The 20078-nt window shown below is 38.8% G+C and overlaps 1 protein-coding gene, 1 non-coding gene and 1 pseudogene across 3 annotated transcripts; 2 read left to right on the top strand and 1 right to left on the bottom strand.

The window, feature by feature from the left end:
• Positions 1-3827: 3827 nt before the first annotated feature.
• On the top strand, positions 3828-4460 carry LOC149190704 (putative disease resistance protein At5g43730). The gene has a single exon (XM_089410580.1). The coding sequence runs from the start codon at positions 3828-3830 to the stop codon at positions 4458-4460; it is 633 nt and encodes a 210-aa protein (XP_089266706.1).
• Positions 4461-7330: 2870 nt separating this feature from the next.
• LOC149190703 (fatty acid elongase 3-like pseudogene) lies at positions 7331-12075 on the bottom strand (annotated as a pseudogene). The gene is made up of 2 exons (XR_016255625.1): positions 8036-12075; positions 7331-7901 (listed from the first exon to the last, which is right to left on the bottom strand). The product of XR_016255625.1 is annotated as a fatty acid elongase 3-like pseudogene (transcript).
• Positions 12076-13648: 1573 nt separating this feature from the next.
• Positions 13649-13721, top strand: TRNAK-UUU (transfer RNA lysine (anticodon UUU)). The gene has a single exon. It is a non-coding gene; the product is annotated as a tRNA-Lys (tRNA).
• The last annotated feature ends 6357 nt before the right edge of the window (positions 13722-20078 follow it).

Below are 20078 nucleotides of genomic sequence, written 5' to 3'. Positions count from 1 at the left end.
CGAATGGAATTGTATTGAATCTCTAGGTCAATAACCGAGGACACATCGCCCACTTGTCACAGATCACGACCTTCGAACTCTAACTGTCACACCTATTCCATAACTTCCTACCAACCACCCCTACTCCCAACGCACTGCAGAAGGCCATCGGGGAGCTAACCTTAATAACTTCCAGTTTGATGTGCTACAGGGTCGTACCCTAGTTGTAATGCACTGGTCTGAAATATTTATATCAAATCAAGGGATGTGACATATTCTAATGGAGTGGTTGATGTGTAAGGAACCTTGCTCTAAAGCCATCCAGATGTTGGATTGCGCATCCGCCACATGGATGTTTGCCCTCAACACATGGACCATTTTAACCTTTTCAAACATTTTTAATAGATAATTTATCCTAATAATAACTGGGGAGGATTCAAATTCGAGGGGGTTCTCACTCTCGAGAGCTTCAAGCATTTTTGGATTACCGTCATAGAATCACCAATGATAATCAAGTTCCTAATACCATTAGAGACGTTGATGTTCAAACCCTACCAAAGGGAAAGAGCTTATGCTTGATTGTTCATGGTGTTTCCTAGTCCCCATGCAAACTTTATTTTTTTCTTTTCTTCGAGGTTTACTATTACTCCTCCCACTCTAGTCTCCCCGATGCAAGGTTAAATAATATTGACATGTATTTAAAAATGTATTAATAAAAGTAATATTTTAATATGGACAATGTGATTTATAAATGAAATATGTAAATGTCCATATTAAATAAAACATTTCAATGGAAACTATGCATATAGGTATATATTGTTTTGTATAATGCTTGACTCCTTATTATTGCTTCAAATATTACATTGGAGATGTCTCTAGGAAAATGCTTGCCCGAAAGGGAAACTAACCCAAAACCATAAATTGATTTTCTTCGGATTGTCAATATTTTTCCTTATCATTTCCACAAACATGGTAAAAAAGCAACTGTGAAGTCTAATGTTAAACCAGGAAATACAAAAAGACTAGCTTTGAGCTCTAGAGAAATCTATATTAAACCAAAACTACCACTTTCTAGTCATATTCATCTATACCAAAGCAACATGCCATGAGATAACTTGGTTCTCCACTGAGAGTGTGAAACTGATGTGCCTCGGCGAACTTGTAGCAAGGAGCCTCAAACTGGTCTTCAGCCTAGGTTCCCACATTTGCAACCCACATGTGATTGTCCTTTTTCCAGCAATGTATCAAGATCTTTGTTTCGAGATGTGAAGGTCACTTAATGCCAAACCAGTCACATTCAGCCATTCCTGCGACCAAGAAGCATTTAACCCTTCATTATGCACCATGGAGAGAAGGATGGTGCTTTCCAAAGTATGCCAACTTTGAACCTTGTGCTACAACAAGACGATATTTTGAGTTTACAGATTTGAAACGGAGCTCTGAGCCCCTCCATGTTTCATTAACAAAATCAAACGCCTTCCAAGGAATGACTGCCCATCTCGGAATCACAAGCTCCAAGATTATCTATATGTTGAATTAGAAGTTGGCGAAAGGTGATGAAACTGATCGAGGTCTATGAAGGCCTCACTAGAACTATGAAGCTATGAAGCAGAATGGCCAATTGAAGGTGCCTATCTAAACGACAAATGGAGGAGTGTGAGGGAGGCCAACGCCAAAGATGCACTGACCAATGTTGGGATTTCCAAATGATACTCAAAGCAGACTAAATAACGGGTGCGTTAAAAGCAGATTCACGATGGGCATGGTGACTCTTGAATAACCGAACCAATACCATCATTTTTGGTAATGGAGCACTAGCTGACAAGGAGTATAAAATGGTGCCATAATACAACCAAATGTGTGCAATGATGCCACCTTCGTCCCTTGCAGGGAGGAAACATTGTACTTCGACATCCCTTATCATAATTTCCACACAGGCTAAATGAAGTTCGTAGTATAGAGCCAACAGGTTGAATGATGTGAGAATCATGTCACAATGAAGCCAGGGGTGTCAGGGAGTTAATGAGATGAATAGGCTGACCATATGGAAGTTGTTCTCTATCATATCTGATCTCGTACCAATAAAGGTCGGGTCTATAGGTCGGGTCTATACATCCATCGTGGGAGTATATATGTATATATTATATAAAGCAATTAAAAAAATATATATATCACTGAAATATTTTAAAATTTTATTTTTCTATTAATTTTATTTTAAAATCTAGTAAAGATTTGTTAGAATGCAAACTTAAGTTGTGTAGTCTACATAATCCAAGTGCTGGAGGAGACTTTTAAAACATTGTATCCATTTATACATTTAAAAATGCAATTTAAGCAATGAAAAATTACACCACATATTCAAGTGTGAGAGGTTAAATTTCTTAAGGTGCAAACATTTTTCAAGTTTGCACCCTACTTTACAAATCAAGAGATTTGATCCCCTCGGTGTTTGGTAGATTCATGGTTGAGATGGATCTATACTAGTAATAATTTAAAATAAAGTTATAAGTGTTATGATATTTATTATAGATTGATGTCTATTGACATTTATCAATCATTGCGCCGAGAGGCGCTCTCTAATCCAATATGAAATAAATGTTATTGTGTCATGTCCTATTATGTTATGCAAACATTTTGACTCAGGGAAATTACATAAAAATAAAAATAAAATAATTTTAACTAGCATTTGCACCACATGTTGCAAAGAAAACGCCGTAAGGCAATGATGAGAAACAATAGCATAGAAGAAAGAAGTCAAAAGTTTATGCAATTTTGTTTCTTTATTGATGTTTTTTTTATCATATGTTATGTTTCATGGAGATTCCAACGGGGATATCTTCAAAGTGAAGGATTTATGAAATTTTTTGAAATTTTTTTGCCCGGATTCCGACCACTTTTGGCGGTCCAGGCAATTCCTCCGCCTCGATAAACGCCTCCGGAAATATCACGAGCGGCTCTGCTAGCTCGTGCTCATTCGGAAACAACCTTTGATTCTGGCAGTCACTTAAAGCGCCTTTTGACTATTTCACTTACTCTACAAATCTAGTTAACAGCTTTAAAACTTTTGACTATTTAATTGACTTTCGAAATTTAATCAACCCTGGCATGCTGGATCTACATAAACTCAAGGGTTTGAGGCAATTGGAGATCATTGAATGTCCTAGAGTAAGTTTGTTTCCAACAGAATTTGGTCACAAAGGAGCATTTCCTCTTCTGGAAACATTTTCTCTTGCTTGGCTACCTACATTAAAGGAGTTGCCTGTAATAGAGAAAGGTGCAATGGCTTCACTTAAAATATTTAATATAATGGCACGTACAACATTAAATATATTACCAGAGAGTTATATGGATCTGAAGACACTTCAGAAAGTAAGAATTTTTGGTTGTCCAATAAGAAATATAGGAACTAGAGAGAACACTAATGTAGAAGTGATGGCAATGTCTATGGTAGACATGGAAGAAATTACAAAGAGATATTCCCAATTGTGAGATAAAAGGGAAAGTTGGTTGTATGGTGAATTTTGGTGCAATGAGCTCTTCTTCTTCAAGTACTTCCCATGGCCCTGTTGTTCCAACAGACTCTGCAAAGATGAAATTGATCGAAGAGCCCCTTATAGTGGGACGGGATAAAGCATTTTCGATTCTCGAAAAGCTGGTGTTGCTGGCAAGGGTGGATCTGGAAAAACTCTTCTTTTGAAGACGCTCTTCAATAGCCAAAAGGTACGCAGTAATTCTAAGGATGGTTTATTACTTTGGCTCACTGTTTCCCAAAGTCCCTCTTTTACAAGTCTTAGAAATGCACTCCGTACCCAAATAGCCACACAAAAAATGTAAATTTGGGCGAAAATATGAACAAAGAAGAGGTAAAGCGATGGTTGAATCAGATAGTGCACCAGAGCACCGGGTTTATTTTGTTATTAGATGATGTATGGGGATGCAATGCTGCAGAATTGTTAGAGGAATTAGGTGTACTGTGCCCTGTAAGGAACCACTCCACCTCCAAAGTCATTGTCAGTTCCAGGGTTCGCGCTGCACTCTTAAAAACAGGTGTCGCAAATAAATACACAATAACAATGGAGGACTTGTCGGAAGATGAGAGTTGGAAGTTGTTTGCTTGTCACACTTTTCCATATAATAATGGAAATCTGCCAGCAAACATAGAAGAGGGAAAAGCCAAGCTTGTGTGTAAAAGGTGCAGAGGGCTTCCCCTCGCTATCAAAGTGGTTGGCAGGGCAATGGCCAGGAGTACTCATCCACAACAGTGGGAATGGGCTGTCCAAAGGCTGCCAAACGTGGACAGTGTGTACAATTGTGTTAGGTTGAGTTATGATGCACTCGGCTATGAGGATGCTGACCTGCAATTGTGCTATTTATATGGAAATCTGCCAGCAAACATAAATACCATGGTTGAGAAAACTAAGGAAATTATTACACAAGATGCTTTAGCTCTTTTATTGATTTTAATTTTGTGGAGCATGTGAAGTACATCATTGTTACAAAGTGGAATGGCTTTTAACACTCCATTGCACACTTTCACACATCCTCTAAATCCAAAATTTTATGATAAAAAATTCATTGCTCAAAGCAATGGGAAGAGGAAGACCCAACATAAGAACGTGACCAATGAAGTGAAAAAATTCTTTCAAAGGTTGTACTTCTTTACAAATTGATGCAAAGGAAGAATTTGCTTGTTTCGTTGCTCGGTTAGAAGATTTTGTAGACATCAGTTTTGGATGAAAGGAGGACAATGAACTCATTTAAATGGAGGACTTGTCATGGGGCAAATGGTGTTTATTTGCAACGACTTGCCACTCGTATGCTATCACAAGTGGCAAGCTCTTTATCAATGGAACAGAATTGAGCTCCTATAGTTTCATTAATTCTATGAAGCACAACAAGTTGGGATTGTAGAAAATTGAGGATCCTGTATATGTGCATTCAAACTACACCTTGTGTCTCATAAAGGTAAAGAATGTACAAGTGGACGGCCAGCAAGTCCCCAATAATTTGAGTATATGTGCATTCAAACTACACCTTGTGTCTCATAAAGGTAAAGAATGTACAAGTGGACGGCCAGCAAGTCCCCAATAATTTGAGGATGTTTCTTAAGGATCCAAAAACCCAGGAACTCAGAGACACAAGTTACATCGGTGTTTCTACGGACAAATTCCTTACAACATAGAAAAAAACAAACCCAAACATTTGAGAATTGATATTTATTACTTGTACGATAGTAAATGAAACATAAAGTGCTTTCTTTTGGTTCATGCCCATTCCAGAATACATAACTTCTAATCACATCAATACTTGCTTCCTTGGCCTTGGCAGTCAAATCTGGCCACATCTGTCATACCGTATAGCAAATCAGTGAGGCATATGTTGGACATTTAAAGTGAGGCCCAATGCAAACTTTCCACGCTTTTATTTAATGTTACATGCCAAATCTATGGAAAACAGTGAATCAATAACAACAACCCAAACCCAATATGAGTTTATCAGTGTGAGACTCAGGGGTACTTCCCACACACTGTTCTTTTATGTATGCTCTCTCAGCTGCATGCTATAGCACAGTGTACCCTTTGATCTATGGTACTATAAAACTTGAATGAGAAGGGCATGCCCTCTCTTCAGGGCATACAGAGGTGGGCTATGGAATTTTACTATTCAACCCTTCATAGAGTGACTTTGTTGGATCCTATGAGGATGATTTAGAGAGTATCCCGGGTCAACAGGATTACTCTGAGCAAAAACGTAACCAACTAGATAGTGATACTGTTAAGATGTTACCCAGATTAGGTACGAGGCCACAAGATAATTTAGACTCCATTACAGCCATGTTGGAACCATTGTTGGTTTTGTGTATGGCTGTTTTTAGTTATAGCCTATCAGGGTCTTCAATCTCGTATGCAAACTAAACTCATCCACCTCTAATTACCACCTTGAATAGAGATACAAGACCCCCCAGACAGACTATGCACTCCCCTTTATCAAAGACTGCATACATATTTAATATAGTTTTCATGAAACCACTAGCACATCATTGCCATTATCATCAATTATCGTTCTGCAGTTTAATATATTCAGTGAGACGTTAAAACTACAATTCCTTAAATATGTGATGCCATGTTGTACGGAAGCATATCAGTGAAATAATTTCACAATGGAGTCACCTCAGACTTGACAACTGCTGATTTTACATGACCAGTGTAACAACTGCCCTCCATAAATAACTTAATAAGTTAATGGAACAGTACTTCATATATACATTAAATTAGTTGACTATATAGTGTATACACCATGAATCTGAAACTTAACACAGCACACTACAGGACTGATTCCTATTCATTGTTTACTCATCAGTATCACAGTATTTCATGTTATTACCATCAGAAAAAACAGGTAAATATACAAACTACCACCTTGAATAGAGATACAAGACCGCCCAGACAGACTATGCACTCCCTTTATCAAAGACTATGCATACATATTTAATATAGTTTTCATGAAACCACTAGCACATTATTGCCATTATCATCAATTTTCGTTCTGCGGTTTAATATGTTCAGTGAGTCGTTAAAACTACAATTCCTTAAATATGTGATGCCATGTTGTACCGAAGCAAATCAGTGAAATAATTTCACAATGGAGTCACCTCAGACCTGACAACTGCTGATATTTACATGAACAGAGTAACAACTGCCCTTCACAAATAACTTAATAAGTTAATGGAACAGTACTTCATATATACATTAAATTAGTTGACTATATAGTGTATACACAATGAATCTGAAACTTAACAAAGCACACTACAGGACTGATTCCCATTCATTGTTTACTCAACAGTATCACAGTATTTCATGTTTTCTCCGTAATTTATGTTATGACCATCAGAAAGAACAGGGAAATACACAAACTCACTACTGATACACTCCTAGATTGACAACAGTATTAGCAGAACAATAATCAACCAACATATACTGGACAAAACAAAAAAACCAGCAAAGGGAGTGTGGCAAGTACTCAATAAAAGGTGATACAATGATGAATCAGCAAGAGAGTTTACCTCAACTTTCTTAATCACTTGGTTGCAAATATTTAAGAAAAGCACACACTGTTGCTTCGTGTGATAACTACGCGCTTTCTAAATATTAACACCATATTTGTGGTTGCTTGATAACTTTTGCTTGGTGTCCTAATTTTCTCTACCAATAGACAAACACAAGCTTTCTAAATCTTAACACCTGACCAATCAGACCCCTAATAATAACCACCTTCATAGCCCAATAAAATTATCCCAGACAAAAGTAGAACTTTTCAGAAATGTAAGATGATTATGCAATACACAAAATGATGAGTAGGAACACTGCCAGATGGGTAACAGTTCAATGCCAATTCAATCAACCTTCAGGCAACCAAGGAAAACCAACTCACCTTTGCAGTATTGAATGGCACATTCTTGCAATGGGATATATGCTGACAGACCATGCAGGCAAGTCAGATGTCAAATTATGAATGGTGGCAGTTATATCAGATCTAAACATCCGTGTTTGACAGACAAGCAACACATAGACCTAGTTTTCTTCTGTAAACATGTGCATGTAGCATCATCCAAGCAACGCTTTTCAATCATGCAAATTCAGACTCTTTGGTAGTGAGCAATGCCTCATCCCCATAAAATGAACTTGAAAAATATTCCAAGTTGAAAGAAATTTTCCTAATGTACACAATTTTTGTGTTATGCACCTCTCATAAGGCCAACTTACTAATACAAGCATGACAAATATTGAATATCTCTAGAGAAGGACCTAATGAGAAATCCTCAGGTTTTCCCGCAAGGCAGGGCATTGCTGCTAATCTCAATTGCCACAAGGATATTCTTTCGAATGTTGTGGCTCTTCTTCCTCATCTCCATCCGTGGTTTCCTGTACAATAATTGTTAACCAAAATTTATAAGAAAAGGCCATACATATTAAAAATCTTATACATTCATTTAACCACCATCACATTTATAACAGAAAAAGATGAAAGTTTAAGGATAAGAATTACAGTTACTTACAGTTCCTCAGTTTTCTGAATAATTGTTCAAGGCGCAGTTTCATGTTATTCTCTTTGCAAAATATTGTTTCCTGTGACTCAAATTGGGTAGCTTCTCCAAGGCTGTTGGAAATCTTTTCGAAGGTCAATGATACATGTTCAAGACACGGACAGAGTTTGGGCAGTATCGTTCCACAGTCTATTGTTTGATACCCATGGTAACAATCCATAATGAAACTGGGTAGTTTCTTCATGTCCTCCATATACTGGGGAAGATCCTTCATTACCCCATATAAATTTTCCTTGGTTGATGTCCTCCATATTTGGTGGAAGATCTTTCATTACCCCATATAAATTTTACTTGTACTTCAACCATAGCTGCGTCATCTCCAGCGAATTCCCCACTATGCTTTCTTTAATTCCTGACTTTATCCTGGTTTAATATTTGACAAATAGATGTGACAGATTTCTGAAACCTTCAAACTCCAAACCCCATATAAATTTTCCTTGTACTTCAACCATAGGTGCGTCCTCTCCCGCCAATTCCCCATTATGCTTTCTTTAATTCCTGACTTTTCCCTGGTTTAATATTTGACAAACAGATGTAACAGGTTTGTGAGACCCTTCAAACTCCAAACATTTGCAGAAGCTTCAGTTTCTACACTTAATCCAGGAGTTGACTATTGAATACAGAGTGCTTAGTTTAGAGATTTCATGTGAAATCATCCATAAGTTCAAGCGTCCGTTTAAATTAAGAAACTTGAGATTTTCAAGCTCTCCAATCTGAGATGGGAATGATTCTAAATATACAAACAATGAAAGCATTAAATAATTGAAGTCTAGAAATATAGCAATCTCTAGAGGCAAACCCTTGAATCATTATGTGAAGAACTCAAATGTAAATTGCCATATCACGAAGAACATTATCATGAGTTCTTCGATGGCATGCCCTATTGACTTCCTAAGTCCCCTTATTTTTTAAATTCTGAAACAAACCACGAGCTCCCTGAAGATTTCCATAAGCTCCCTGAAGATTTCCATAGTTGCACCCAATGGCCATGCCCATTAAATAGTTTCTCTTTTTTGCTCAAAGCAAGCCCTTGGGCAATCTATATTTGTACTAATTTGTCCACATCGAATCTGCGTCTCCCATAAGCATGGCAGAAGAGAAGAAGCAAATCTCGACGTTTGAAAGGGGCAAAGAACCATAACTCCATTTTAATCGCTGATACAGGTCTTGATCAACGGGAGCATGAGTGTGTGGAAAAGATGGATCTGAGGGTTTCATCAAAGGTAAAGAAATCTCCCATTCATCTACACATCTTTTGCCCTTCATGGCTGCGGATACTGCGTCTAATGCCAAAGGAAAACATTTATACTCGTCCGCAACGGAGTATTCCAACTCCATAGGAGCATGGTCCTCTTTGAAAGCTATTCTTGCAAACATCCACGCTTCTTATCCAGAGAGGGGCTGTATTTCAATGGACTTCTCAGTGTCAGATCCTTCCTCCGAGTAGGGAATGCGATCGTGATTTCACAACTCGGCCAATACCTCAAATAATTTCTTGTTTCCTGCAACAACAATCAAAGATTTTTAAAATCTTGAAAAACTGTGACCCAAATAGCATCATAGAGGACATTACTGCCCTTAAACTTGTTACAGACCATTTATAACAAAGATGCTATCACAATGCCAGCATGCCATTACACCATTTAAACGAACTCGGTCAACATCTGCAAGCCACGTCTTTCCCTAGGTTTGAGCATCTTTAATCACAGAACCTACGATCCCTAAGGTTGCACAGCACTCTAGTCCCCTCACCCTGCCTAAAACAAAATTACTAACACAGAGGATATGGACGGATCTGGCATCTTCTCAGTCTGAACCAACCCATCAACATCAGCTGGTGCCCATATTGCCAACCCAACCCGTGCTCATGATGCCCATGAAATGTGAAGGCAAAAATAACAAGCACAACAGCTGCCAAGCACCCCACCTAAAACAAATATGCTAAAAAAGAGAGATGGGATGGATGGATCTGGCCTATTCTCTACTGGAACCGACCCAGGATCGGGTGCCCTAATCATGCATTCTATACGCTGGACAGAGGATCGAAAAACTTGGTTTCCTCAAATGACCATCCACCGCCAAAACACAATCAAATATTCAGAGAAAAATAAAAGAAGGGAAAGACTTACACCTCACAGCACTGTGAAAAGCTTCGCTTATAGATCACGCTATAAACATTTTGTAACTGCTATAAATCGTTCCTTCCGTTTCAGAAAGGGCCATTGATCTGATCTGACAAACATGGGAATGGAAAGAAAGATCAGGTCTATAGGGTTTGTAAAATCTTACCTGAAATTCCGCACCTGGGAGTCCATCGAGAGGTCCATTTCGATTGATCTGTTTGCGCACTCGACAATCTCATCTGATACAAAACCTTATAATTGCAAAAAGCAGAACGACGAATGGGATCTAAGTTGTTAATTTATTTAATTTTTATTTTGAAAAGAAGACTCTTCCCTTTGGGCGCGTACCTATTGGGAAACAGAATATCCACTGTTTAGAGGCATATGGCCTTCCCCACAACCACCGTGTTTCTTCCATCTCAAGGCTTGTAGCTTCCCAGGAACCCACCACCATAAGAGCCGAAAGAGAGAGTATTATCATGTTGTGAATTGCGGGAATAGGACCAAGGCGAATTGGGTATGTTTTTTTCTTCATTATGTGCCATAAAGTTGCAGTTAGGAGCAAATAACTTACCATTGCAGCGATCAAAAACTGCCAGGAGGCCCCCCAGGTGCTTGTGCTGCTCCATTGAAAGTGGGTGATTGTGAGATATTGTGCTGTCCAGTACATGATATCCCGAGCCAGGTTTGAAAATGAAACCATTCCGAAATCAGGCGCTGAGTCTATCAATCCTAAACTTTTGGTGGATAGATCAAGAAAACCAGGCGCTATACCTAAGGAATGGTGGCCACGGGCTCTGCAGGATACAGAGCAGAAGGAGCGTCCATGTAACTGTATCGATCTTCGCCGGAGTTGTGACATTTATTTATCCCTCTCATCACTAAGATCAAGGGATACCAAGTCCAGTTACTGGTTACCCCAAAAATCTTCCTCGGTATTGAGGATGGGGTTTGAGACCTGCGTTTGGTTAATTTTCCACACTGCCATCAGACCACAAACTCATGTCAATGTTATAATCAAATTTAGACAACAAGTTCATGTCCTTGTCATGATCAAATTTTAAAATGGGGGGTTGAGAACGGGCCCTCTGCTACAAAACACCATCTGAATGTCACTCCACCTTCCTTGCTACGCCTACCCTCATTTTACCTTTCCTGTATTGCCGCTTATGGAAGTTGAAAAAGAGTACTAACAGAGATGCATTGAACAGAGCATTAAAAATCCAAGCTCCCATTCCAGCACACCCATCCCCAGTGAAATGTAGCCACAGAAACACAATGGAAACCAAGAAACTGAACAAGAACTGCACAATCTGGCAATTCGTGACAAGTTTCTTCCATGGAGGCTGGAACCCAATGCTACACAGAAGATAGTATGCATACATCAGAGTATGCACTGATGCATTCGTAATCAATGCAATCACCTGTAGGGACTGTGAATACTCCAACCACAGAAAGCACATTACAACCACTACTGCGTGATGATAAACATGAAGAAAGGTCAAGGGCCTCTTTTTGAGAACAAGGATAATGGTGTCCATGAATTCATAAAATTTGCTTAGATAAAACACATACGACCAGAAGAAGACTCTTCCCTTTGGGCGCGTACCTATTGGGAAACAGAATATCCACTGTTTAGAGGCATATGGCCTTCCCCACAACCACCGTGTTTCTTCCATCTCAAGGCTTGTAGCTTCCCAGGAACCCACCACCATAAGAGCCGAAAGAGAGAGTATTATCATGTTGTGAATTGCGGGAATAGGACCAAGGCGAATTGGGTATGTTTTTTTCTTCATTATGTGCCATAAAGTTGCAGTTAGGAGCAAATAACTTACCATTGCACAGAGCATTAAAAATCCAAGCTCCCATTCCAGCACACCCATCCCCAGTGAAATGTAGCCACAGAAACACAATGGAAACCAAGAAACTGAACAAGAACTGCACAATCTGGCAATTCGTGACAAGTTTCTTCCATGGAGGCTGGAACCCAATGCTACACAGAAGATAGTATGCATACATCAGAGTATGCACTGATGCCAAGTTTCTTCCATGGAGGCTGGAACCCAATGCTACACAGAAGATAGTATGCATACATCAGAGTATGCACTGATGCATTCGTAATCAATGCAATCACCTGTAGGGACTGTGAATACTCCAACCACAGAAAGCACATTACAACCACTACTGCGTGATGATAAACATGAAGAAAGGTCAAGGGCCTCTTTTTGAGAACAAGGATAATGGTGTCCATGAATTCATAAAATTTGCTTAGATAAAACACATACGACCAGAAGAAGACTCTTCCCTTTGGGCGCGTACCTATTGGGAAACAGAATATCCACTGTTTAGAGGCATATGGCCTTCCCCACAACCACCGTGTTTCTTCCATCTCAAGGCTTGTAGCTTCCCAGGAACCCACCACCATAAGAGCCGAAAGAGAGAGTATTATCATGTTGTGAATTGCGGGAATAGGGCCAAGGCGAATTGGGTATGTTTTTTTCTTCATTATGTGCCATAAAGTTGCAGTTAGGAGCAAATAACTTACCATTGCAGCGATCAAAAACTGCCAGGAGGCCCCCCAGGTGCTTGTGCTGCTCCATTGAAAGTGGGTGATTGTGGGATATTGTGCTGTCCAGTACCTGATATCCCGAGCCAGGTTTGAGAATGAAACCATTCCGAAATCAGGCGCTGAGTCTATCAATCCTAAACTTTTGGTGGATAGATCAGGAAAACCAGGCGCTATACCCAAGGAATGGTGGCCACGGGCTCTGCAGGATACAGAGCAGAAGGAGCGTCCATGTAACTGTATCGATCTTCGCCGGAGTTAGTAACCACGTGGAGGTATGTATAGTTGCTGGTTAATCTGACGGTAGAAGATGCTTCTATCTTCTAACATAGATAATCGATGGTCCATAATCGTCCACGGTAGCAGCTGGGGATGTTGATACCAGAGGGAACGCCTTACGGCGTATTTATTAATAACTAAACCAACATATATCTATCTTATTTTTGAATCTACCAAGTCTCTAGAAACATCAAATCTTGAATTGCAAACTACTTTCTTTTGACTCTCAACTCTTTGTAAATCAAATTAAAACAAATCTAGAACAAATTCAATTTAATAGATCCTTAATTAAAATAAATCTAAAACAAGTTAAAATTATATAACTAAACTTATATTTTTTTTTAAGAAATACTTATTTCCTTCCCCGTTATGGCTCGATGGTTCACGCCCTGTAATTAAATAATGGAACAAAAATAGAGAAAATTATGTCAACGTCCACCGCAAGTTTATAGTTTAAAACGGTGTACATGGTTTTTAATCAGCAAAAAGGGCAAAATAATATTTACACGTGGCATAGTCGAAAGCTTTTTAAGATGCAGTCTGCAATACTACAGTCGTGAGTATCTCAATGGGTTTTGCCGTTTCCCAAAAGCGCAGGCCGTCTTAGCTCAGCTGGTAGAGCGCGTGGCTTTTAACCACGTGGTCGTGGGTTCGATTCCCACAGACGGCGATATTTCTATGAACTTACAACTGTGTTTGTGTAATCCTCTGGTAGGTATGTATTGTTTGTTTTGGGGGTTATAAATTTGTTTGATCGCAGGTAAAATGTATGTTTGTTTTGGGGGTTATAAATTTGTTTGATCGCAGATAAAATGTATGTTTGTTTTGGGGGTTTATATTTATATATAAATGGATATTTTACAATGTTTAGAGTAATGAATTTTACAATTGTCTTTGTTTAATCCTCTGGTCGGTAAAATGTATGGTGTTTTTTTTGGGTTATATTCATATATAAATTTGTTTGATCTTCAGGTAGGTAAAATGTATGTTTTGAGGTTATATTTATATATAAATGGATATTTTACAATTCACTAGGGTAATTAAATTGGGATATGTGACTAGTAAATGGTAATGTTTTAATAAAAATTTTGATAGAGTAATTAAATTGGGATATGTGATTAGCAAATGGTAATGTTTTAATAAAAATTTTGATAGAGTAATTAAATTAGGATATTGTAAGGTATTTGATTTTTGATAGAGTAATTAAATTGGGATATTGTAAGAATTGTAAGGTATTTGATTTTTGATAGAGTAATTAAATTGGGATATTGCAAGAATTGTAAGGTATTTGATTTTTGATAGAGTAATTAAATTGGGATATTGTAAGAATTGGTTAATTATTTGATTTTATGAAATTAATTAGTATAGTTTAATGAAAGGTTAATTGTTTGATTTTTTTATGAAATTAATAATATACAATGCACAAAGATTAAATGGGATGAAATTAATAATACAAGAGTATCATAACATCACTCATAGGTTAATTATTTGATTTTATGAAATTAATTAGTATAGTTTAATGAAAGGTTGATTGTTTGATTTTTTATAAAATTAATAATATACCATGCACAAAGATTAAATGGGATGAAATTAATAATACAAGAGTGTCATAACATCACTCATAGGTTAATTATTTGATTTTTTATGAAATTAATAATATACAATGCACAAAGATTAAATGGGATGAAATTAATAATACAAGAGTATCATAACATCACTCATAGGTTAATTATTTGATTTTATGAAATTAATTAGTATAGTTTAATGAAAGGTTAGTTGTTTGATTTTATGAAATTAATTAGTATAGTTTAATGAAAGGTTAATTGTTTGATTTTATGAAATTAATTAGTATAGTTTAATGAAAGGTTAATTGTTTGATTTTATGAAATTAATTAGTATAGTTTAATGAAAGGTTAATTGTTTGATTTTTTATAAAATTAATAATATACAATGCACAAAGATTAAATGGGATGAAATTAATAATACAAGAGTGTCATAACATCACTCATAGGTTAATTATTTGATTTTATGAAATTAATTAATATAGTTTAATGAAAGGTTAATTGTCTGATTTTATGAAATTAATAATTATTTGATTTTATGAAATTAATTAGTATAGTTTAATGAAAGGTTAATTGTTTGATTTTTTTATGAAATTAATAATATACAATGCACAAAGATTAAATGGGATGAAATTAATAATACAAGAGTGTCATAACATCACTCATAGGAATTATTTGATTTTATGAAATTAATTAATATAGTTTAATGAAAGGTTAATTGTTTGATTTTATGAAATTAATAATTATTTGATTTTATGAAATTAATTAGTATAGTTTAATGAAAGGTTAATTGTTTGATTTTTATGAAATTAATAATATACAATGCACAAAGATTAAATGGGATGTGTTAGCTCTGCTATAAGCTTCAGTATTTGAAGGTCAAATTCGGGTCTGGTGGTGTGTTTAATGCTGAAAAGGAGTTCGCAACAGTCGTTCACCTTCTCCTCCTTTTATTTCCTGTTAGGGTCCCACCCTAACCCCCTTATTTATGTAGTAGGATCGAGTCATAGTTATAGTTAAGTAAAGAGTTAATAAAGCCGATATTAATAATTGTAAGTGGTTAACCCGTAATTAATGACGGGACCACAGTTAGTTGCAAATGGGCCATGGTATTAGATAGATGGTATTAATAAGAACCATGGTATTGATCCATGGTATTGCATGTATGAGTCATATATAAAGGGTAGAGACTCCCTGCGAGGAGCATTGTGTCTTATTTTGTAATCGAGATCTGCTCTATTGGAGGTTACCCCCTCGAAGAGGCAAGTGAACATTGCTTTCTGAATAATAAAATACTTGCTCTTGTTTCTCACTATTCTATGTTCTGGGTATATTTCTTCGATATTTGGTATTCTGGTAATTGTCTTGCAGGTTAAGAGCATAACAAGTGGTATCAGAGCACTTTTCAGGGCAGGTGGGATCTCCATTTCTTAGAAAAAAAAATTGGCTAGAGATGTGTTCCGGCGTCTTTAAACCACGGGATCTGTCATTGAGCGCATAAACCTGCAGATTTGGGGAGGCATGCACGCAGGAAATACAAGAGGTGGTCACGCTTGTTGGACTCCCTTGTAACCCCTGTGGGTACCCCTTCGAGTAGTAGCACATTAGACAGAACTGCGCATGGACTGTCTTCCAAGTACCCTCTGGGTATATTGGAAGCCCCCTAGCTCCTTTGAAACCTCGCCATAGATAAACCGTCGGCCATCTTGCTACTACAGTACACCGAGAACAGCACTTGGAGAGATTACTCACCCGTACGATAGGGTAGTCGGGTTGTACGGCTAAGGGTACGGTTGATCCTCCTTAGTTAGAGCCTTGAAACATTGGGCCAAGTACTACTGTCAGACCCTTATGTATATTGCAATCTGTAGCACTTGACACTCCTCGAGACCATAGTTCCCTTTTCTCTCTTGGGATCACGCATAATATCTGCCAGATCAGATCTCGCAAGGGGGTTTGCAGCAGCAGCAGACATCAGTCCCGCAGTTCCGAGTTAGCAGACCAGCCTTTCCGATCTATTAGATCCATCAGATCCGCAGCAGCAATCTATCTGCCGATCAGAGCTATCCGATCAGCCATTCAAATCTCTCAGATCCACCAGATCTGAGTAGTTGTGTGGGGTTCCTATACTGGGGCGTGATTTTCGCAGGACTTTTGGCAGCATTAACGTTTTTAGGATTCGGCTACTGCAGTATTCCTAAGCAAGGAGTAAAACTCCATTAGGAGTTTTCAAAAAAAAAAAACTAGAGCTCAAGCTATGGCCAATGAGAAGATCGACAAACTTGAACAATCCTTGCAAGCCATCCAAGCTCAGCTTGACAAACTAACTAATGCACTCTCTAAGGGCAAGGAGGAAGCCCGTGAGGAGGCGTATATTGGCAATGGGCACAATGAGGGTGAGTCTAGCCACTCTCTTCACCTCTGGGGCACCCACCAACAATCCCGTCCACGACCTCCCAAGCTGGATATGCATAAATTTGATGGTTCTTACCCGGTCGCATGGATAGCACAAATGGAGCAGTATTTCAATTTGAATAACATCTTAGATAATGAGACCCAACTTATGGTGGGGAGCATGTACTTGGACAATGAAAGATGGCAATGGTGGGAAAGGCATCAACGTTGCAATGGAAGTTTTTTGACTTGGGCCACCTTCAAAAAAGTTCTTACAGAGCGCTTTGACCAGGAATCTGCTTTTTTGGGTCGTCTCACTAAGCTCCAACAGACTGGCACAATGGATGAATATGTTACAACCTTTGAAGCCTTAGCTTTCCACACTAGGGATCTCCCAGATGCGTTCTACACGAAATGTTTTATCAGCGGTCTTAAAGAGGCCATACAAGCCCACGTCCGACTACACCACCCTCCCACATGGTCGGAGGCTTGCAAGGTAGCTCGTAACATGGAACGTGCGTTAGCAACCCAGTCCATTCACCCAAATTTCACCGCCAAGGGTCGCCCCCCACAGGCTCACAGCATGACTCAAACACTTAAGGTCCAAAAGGTGTCACCTGCAGAAATGGCCGAAAGAAGAAAGCAGGGATTATGTTACTACTGTGATGAAAAATACTCCCCAGGTCATAAATGTAAGGAGCCCAAATTTTTTCAAATTGATGCCACTGATTACAGCTCATCGGAGGAAGCCCCGCCACTTGAGGAACTAGAGGAGGTAGAAGAGGACAACCAGAAGGACAATGTCCCTGACGAACTAGTTATTTCACTGCATGCTTTGGCAGGGATTTCTTCACCTCAAACTCTCAAAATCGGAAGTTTTATTAAACATCGCCCAATAGTAGTCTTGATTGATAGTTGAAGTACACATAATTTCATCCATCAAAAAGTCGCGGAAGCAGTGCAATGTTTTGTACGAGCAGTTTCTAACTTCCAAGTCCAAATTGCGGATGGGGGAACAATGAAATGTGAAGGCCGCTGTGAAAATGTCAAACTTCAAATGGGGGATTATCAGTTGAAGACCCACATGTTTGCCATACACATGGGAGGGTGCGACATTGTCCTCGGTGCTGAATGGCTTCGCACTCTTGGGCCAATCACAATGGATTTCCAGGAGTTATGTATGAGCTTTAAGCAGAACAACTCCACACATACCCTCCGTGGACTCCAGGCGGGAGCTCCCTCTATCATCAGCTCACATAGGATGGAAAAATTGCTAAAAAAGGGCCATCATGGAGTTATAGCTCAATTTAATGCCATCCAGGCCGTCGAACCCAATTCTCTGTCGATTCATACTGAGATGCAACATATTTTAAATAACCATCTGTCAGTCTTTAACAAGCCTCATGAGCTCCCACCCTCGAGAGGGGAACATGATCATAGCATCACCTTGGTTCCAGGGGCCCAACCACCAAATGTGCGCCCATACAGATATCTGTTCACCCAAAAGAATGAAATAGAAAAAATAATCAAGGAACTTTTGGAAGAAGGTGTCATTCGTCCCAGCATTAGTCCTTATTCATCGCCGATGGTCATGGTGCTCAAGAAAGATGGGGAATGGCGGATGTGTCCAGACTTCAGGGCCCTTAATAAGTTGACAGTCAAAGATAAATTTCCCATCCCGGTTGTTGATGATTTGTTGGATGAACTCAATGGGGCTCAATTCTTCACTAAGCTGGATCTTCACTCAGGCTACCACCAAATTCGCATGAAGGAAGTCGACATTCCAAAGACTACTTTCAGAACTCATGAAGGCCATTATGAGTTCCTAGTCATGCCATTCGGTCTTTGTAATGCCCCATCTACTTTTCAGAGCCTTATGAACCACCTTCTCAAACCATATCTCAGGAAATTTGTCCTTGTCTTCTTCGATGACATCCTCATCTATAGTTGCACTTGGGCCACACATCTTCAGCATGTAGATCTGCTCTTGCAACTGCTCCGCAAGCATAAATTATTTGTTAAGATGTCCAAATGTTCTTTTGGCATGGAAGAAGTTGAGTATTTGGGCCACATTGTGGGGCATGAAGGTGTCAAGGTGGACCCCAAAAAGATCCAGGCAATGCAGGATTGGCCTCAACCTAAGACCTTGAAGAGCCTGAGAGGATTTTTGGGTCTCACAGGCTATTATCGCAAATTTGTCTACAATTATGGTTGCATTGCGAAGCCCCTCACTCAACTCCTCAAGAAAAATTCATTCTTTTGGAATGATGACGCACAATAGGCATTTACAGCTCTCAAAAATGCCATCTGTTCCGCTCCAGTCTTAGCACTACCTGATTTCACCAAATCTTTTGTCATTGAATGTGATGCTTCGGGTATGGGTATTGGGGCGGTCTTAATGCAGGAAGGTTGACCATTGGCCTTCACAAGCCAACAACTAAGTGGGAAGAATCTGGGACAATCTACCTATGAGAAGGAAATGATGGCCATCTTACATGCAGTAGATACCTAGCGACCTTACTTACTGGGGCGATGTTTCCAAATCCGCACAAACCATCACAGTCTTAATTTTTTTGGAGCAACGCCTATCCTCCCCACAACAAAATAAATGGCTCGCCAAAATGCTGGGATATGATTATGAGATCATTTACAAGAAAGGGCGCGAAAATAGTGTAGCAAATGCATTATCTCGCCAATTTGAGGAGGAAAGTACCATGCTCGCAATTTCCCTTCCCATTCCAGAATGGATTGAAGAGGCTCACAGGGAATGGTTTTCACATCCCTCGCTCTCCCAACTCATTACTCAATTGCAGGCGGATCTAAATTCCACCAAGGGCTACTCATGGCAGGATGAGATTCTTCACTACAAGGAAAGAGTCGTAATATCACCAACATCCACCCTCAAAAGCCGCATTTTGGCAGAATTGCACTCATCCCCCATTGCAGGACATTCAGGCTTTCAGAAGACATATGCTTGTTGAGTCTTGAAAATGTCATTCATTTGCATTACACTTTCACTATTATGTCCATTATATCACCTCTATTTCACCTCCATTTCACTACTATGTCAC

This window comes from Pinus tabuliformis, chromosome 3_1, assembly GCF_031772625.1.
Source record: "Pinus tabuliformis cultivar Carrire ecotype Pingquan chromosome 3_1, CPIR1, whole genome shotgun sequence".
Lineage (NCBI taxonomy): Eukaryota > Viridiplantae > Streptophyta > Pinopsida > Pinales > Pinaceae > Pinus > Pinus tabuliformis.
The sequence above is the reverse complement of the archived record's forward strand: the minus strand, read 5'-3'. Positions and strand labels throughout refer to the sequence as shown.

Coding starts and splice junctions, on each gene's coding strand:
- LOC149190704 (XM_089410580.1), top strand. CDS start 3,828: ATGAACAAAGAAGAGGTAAAGCGATGGTTGAATCAGATAGTGCACCAG.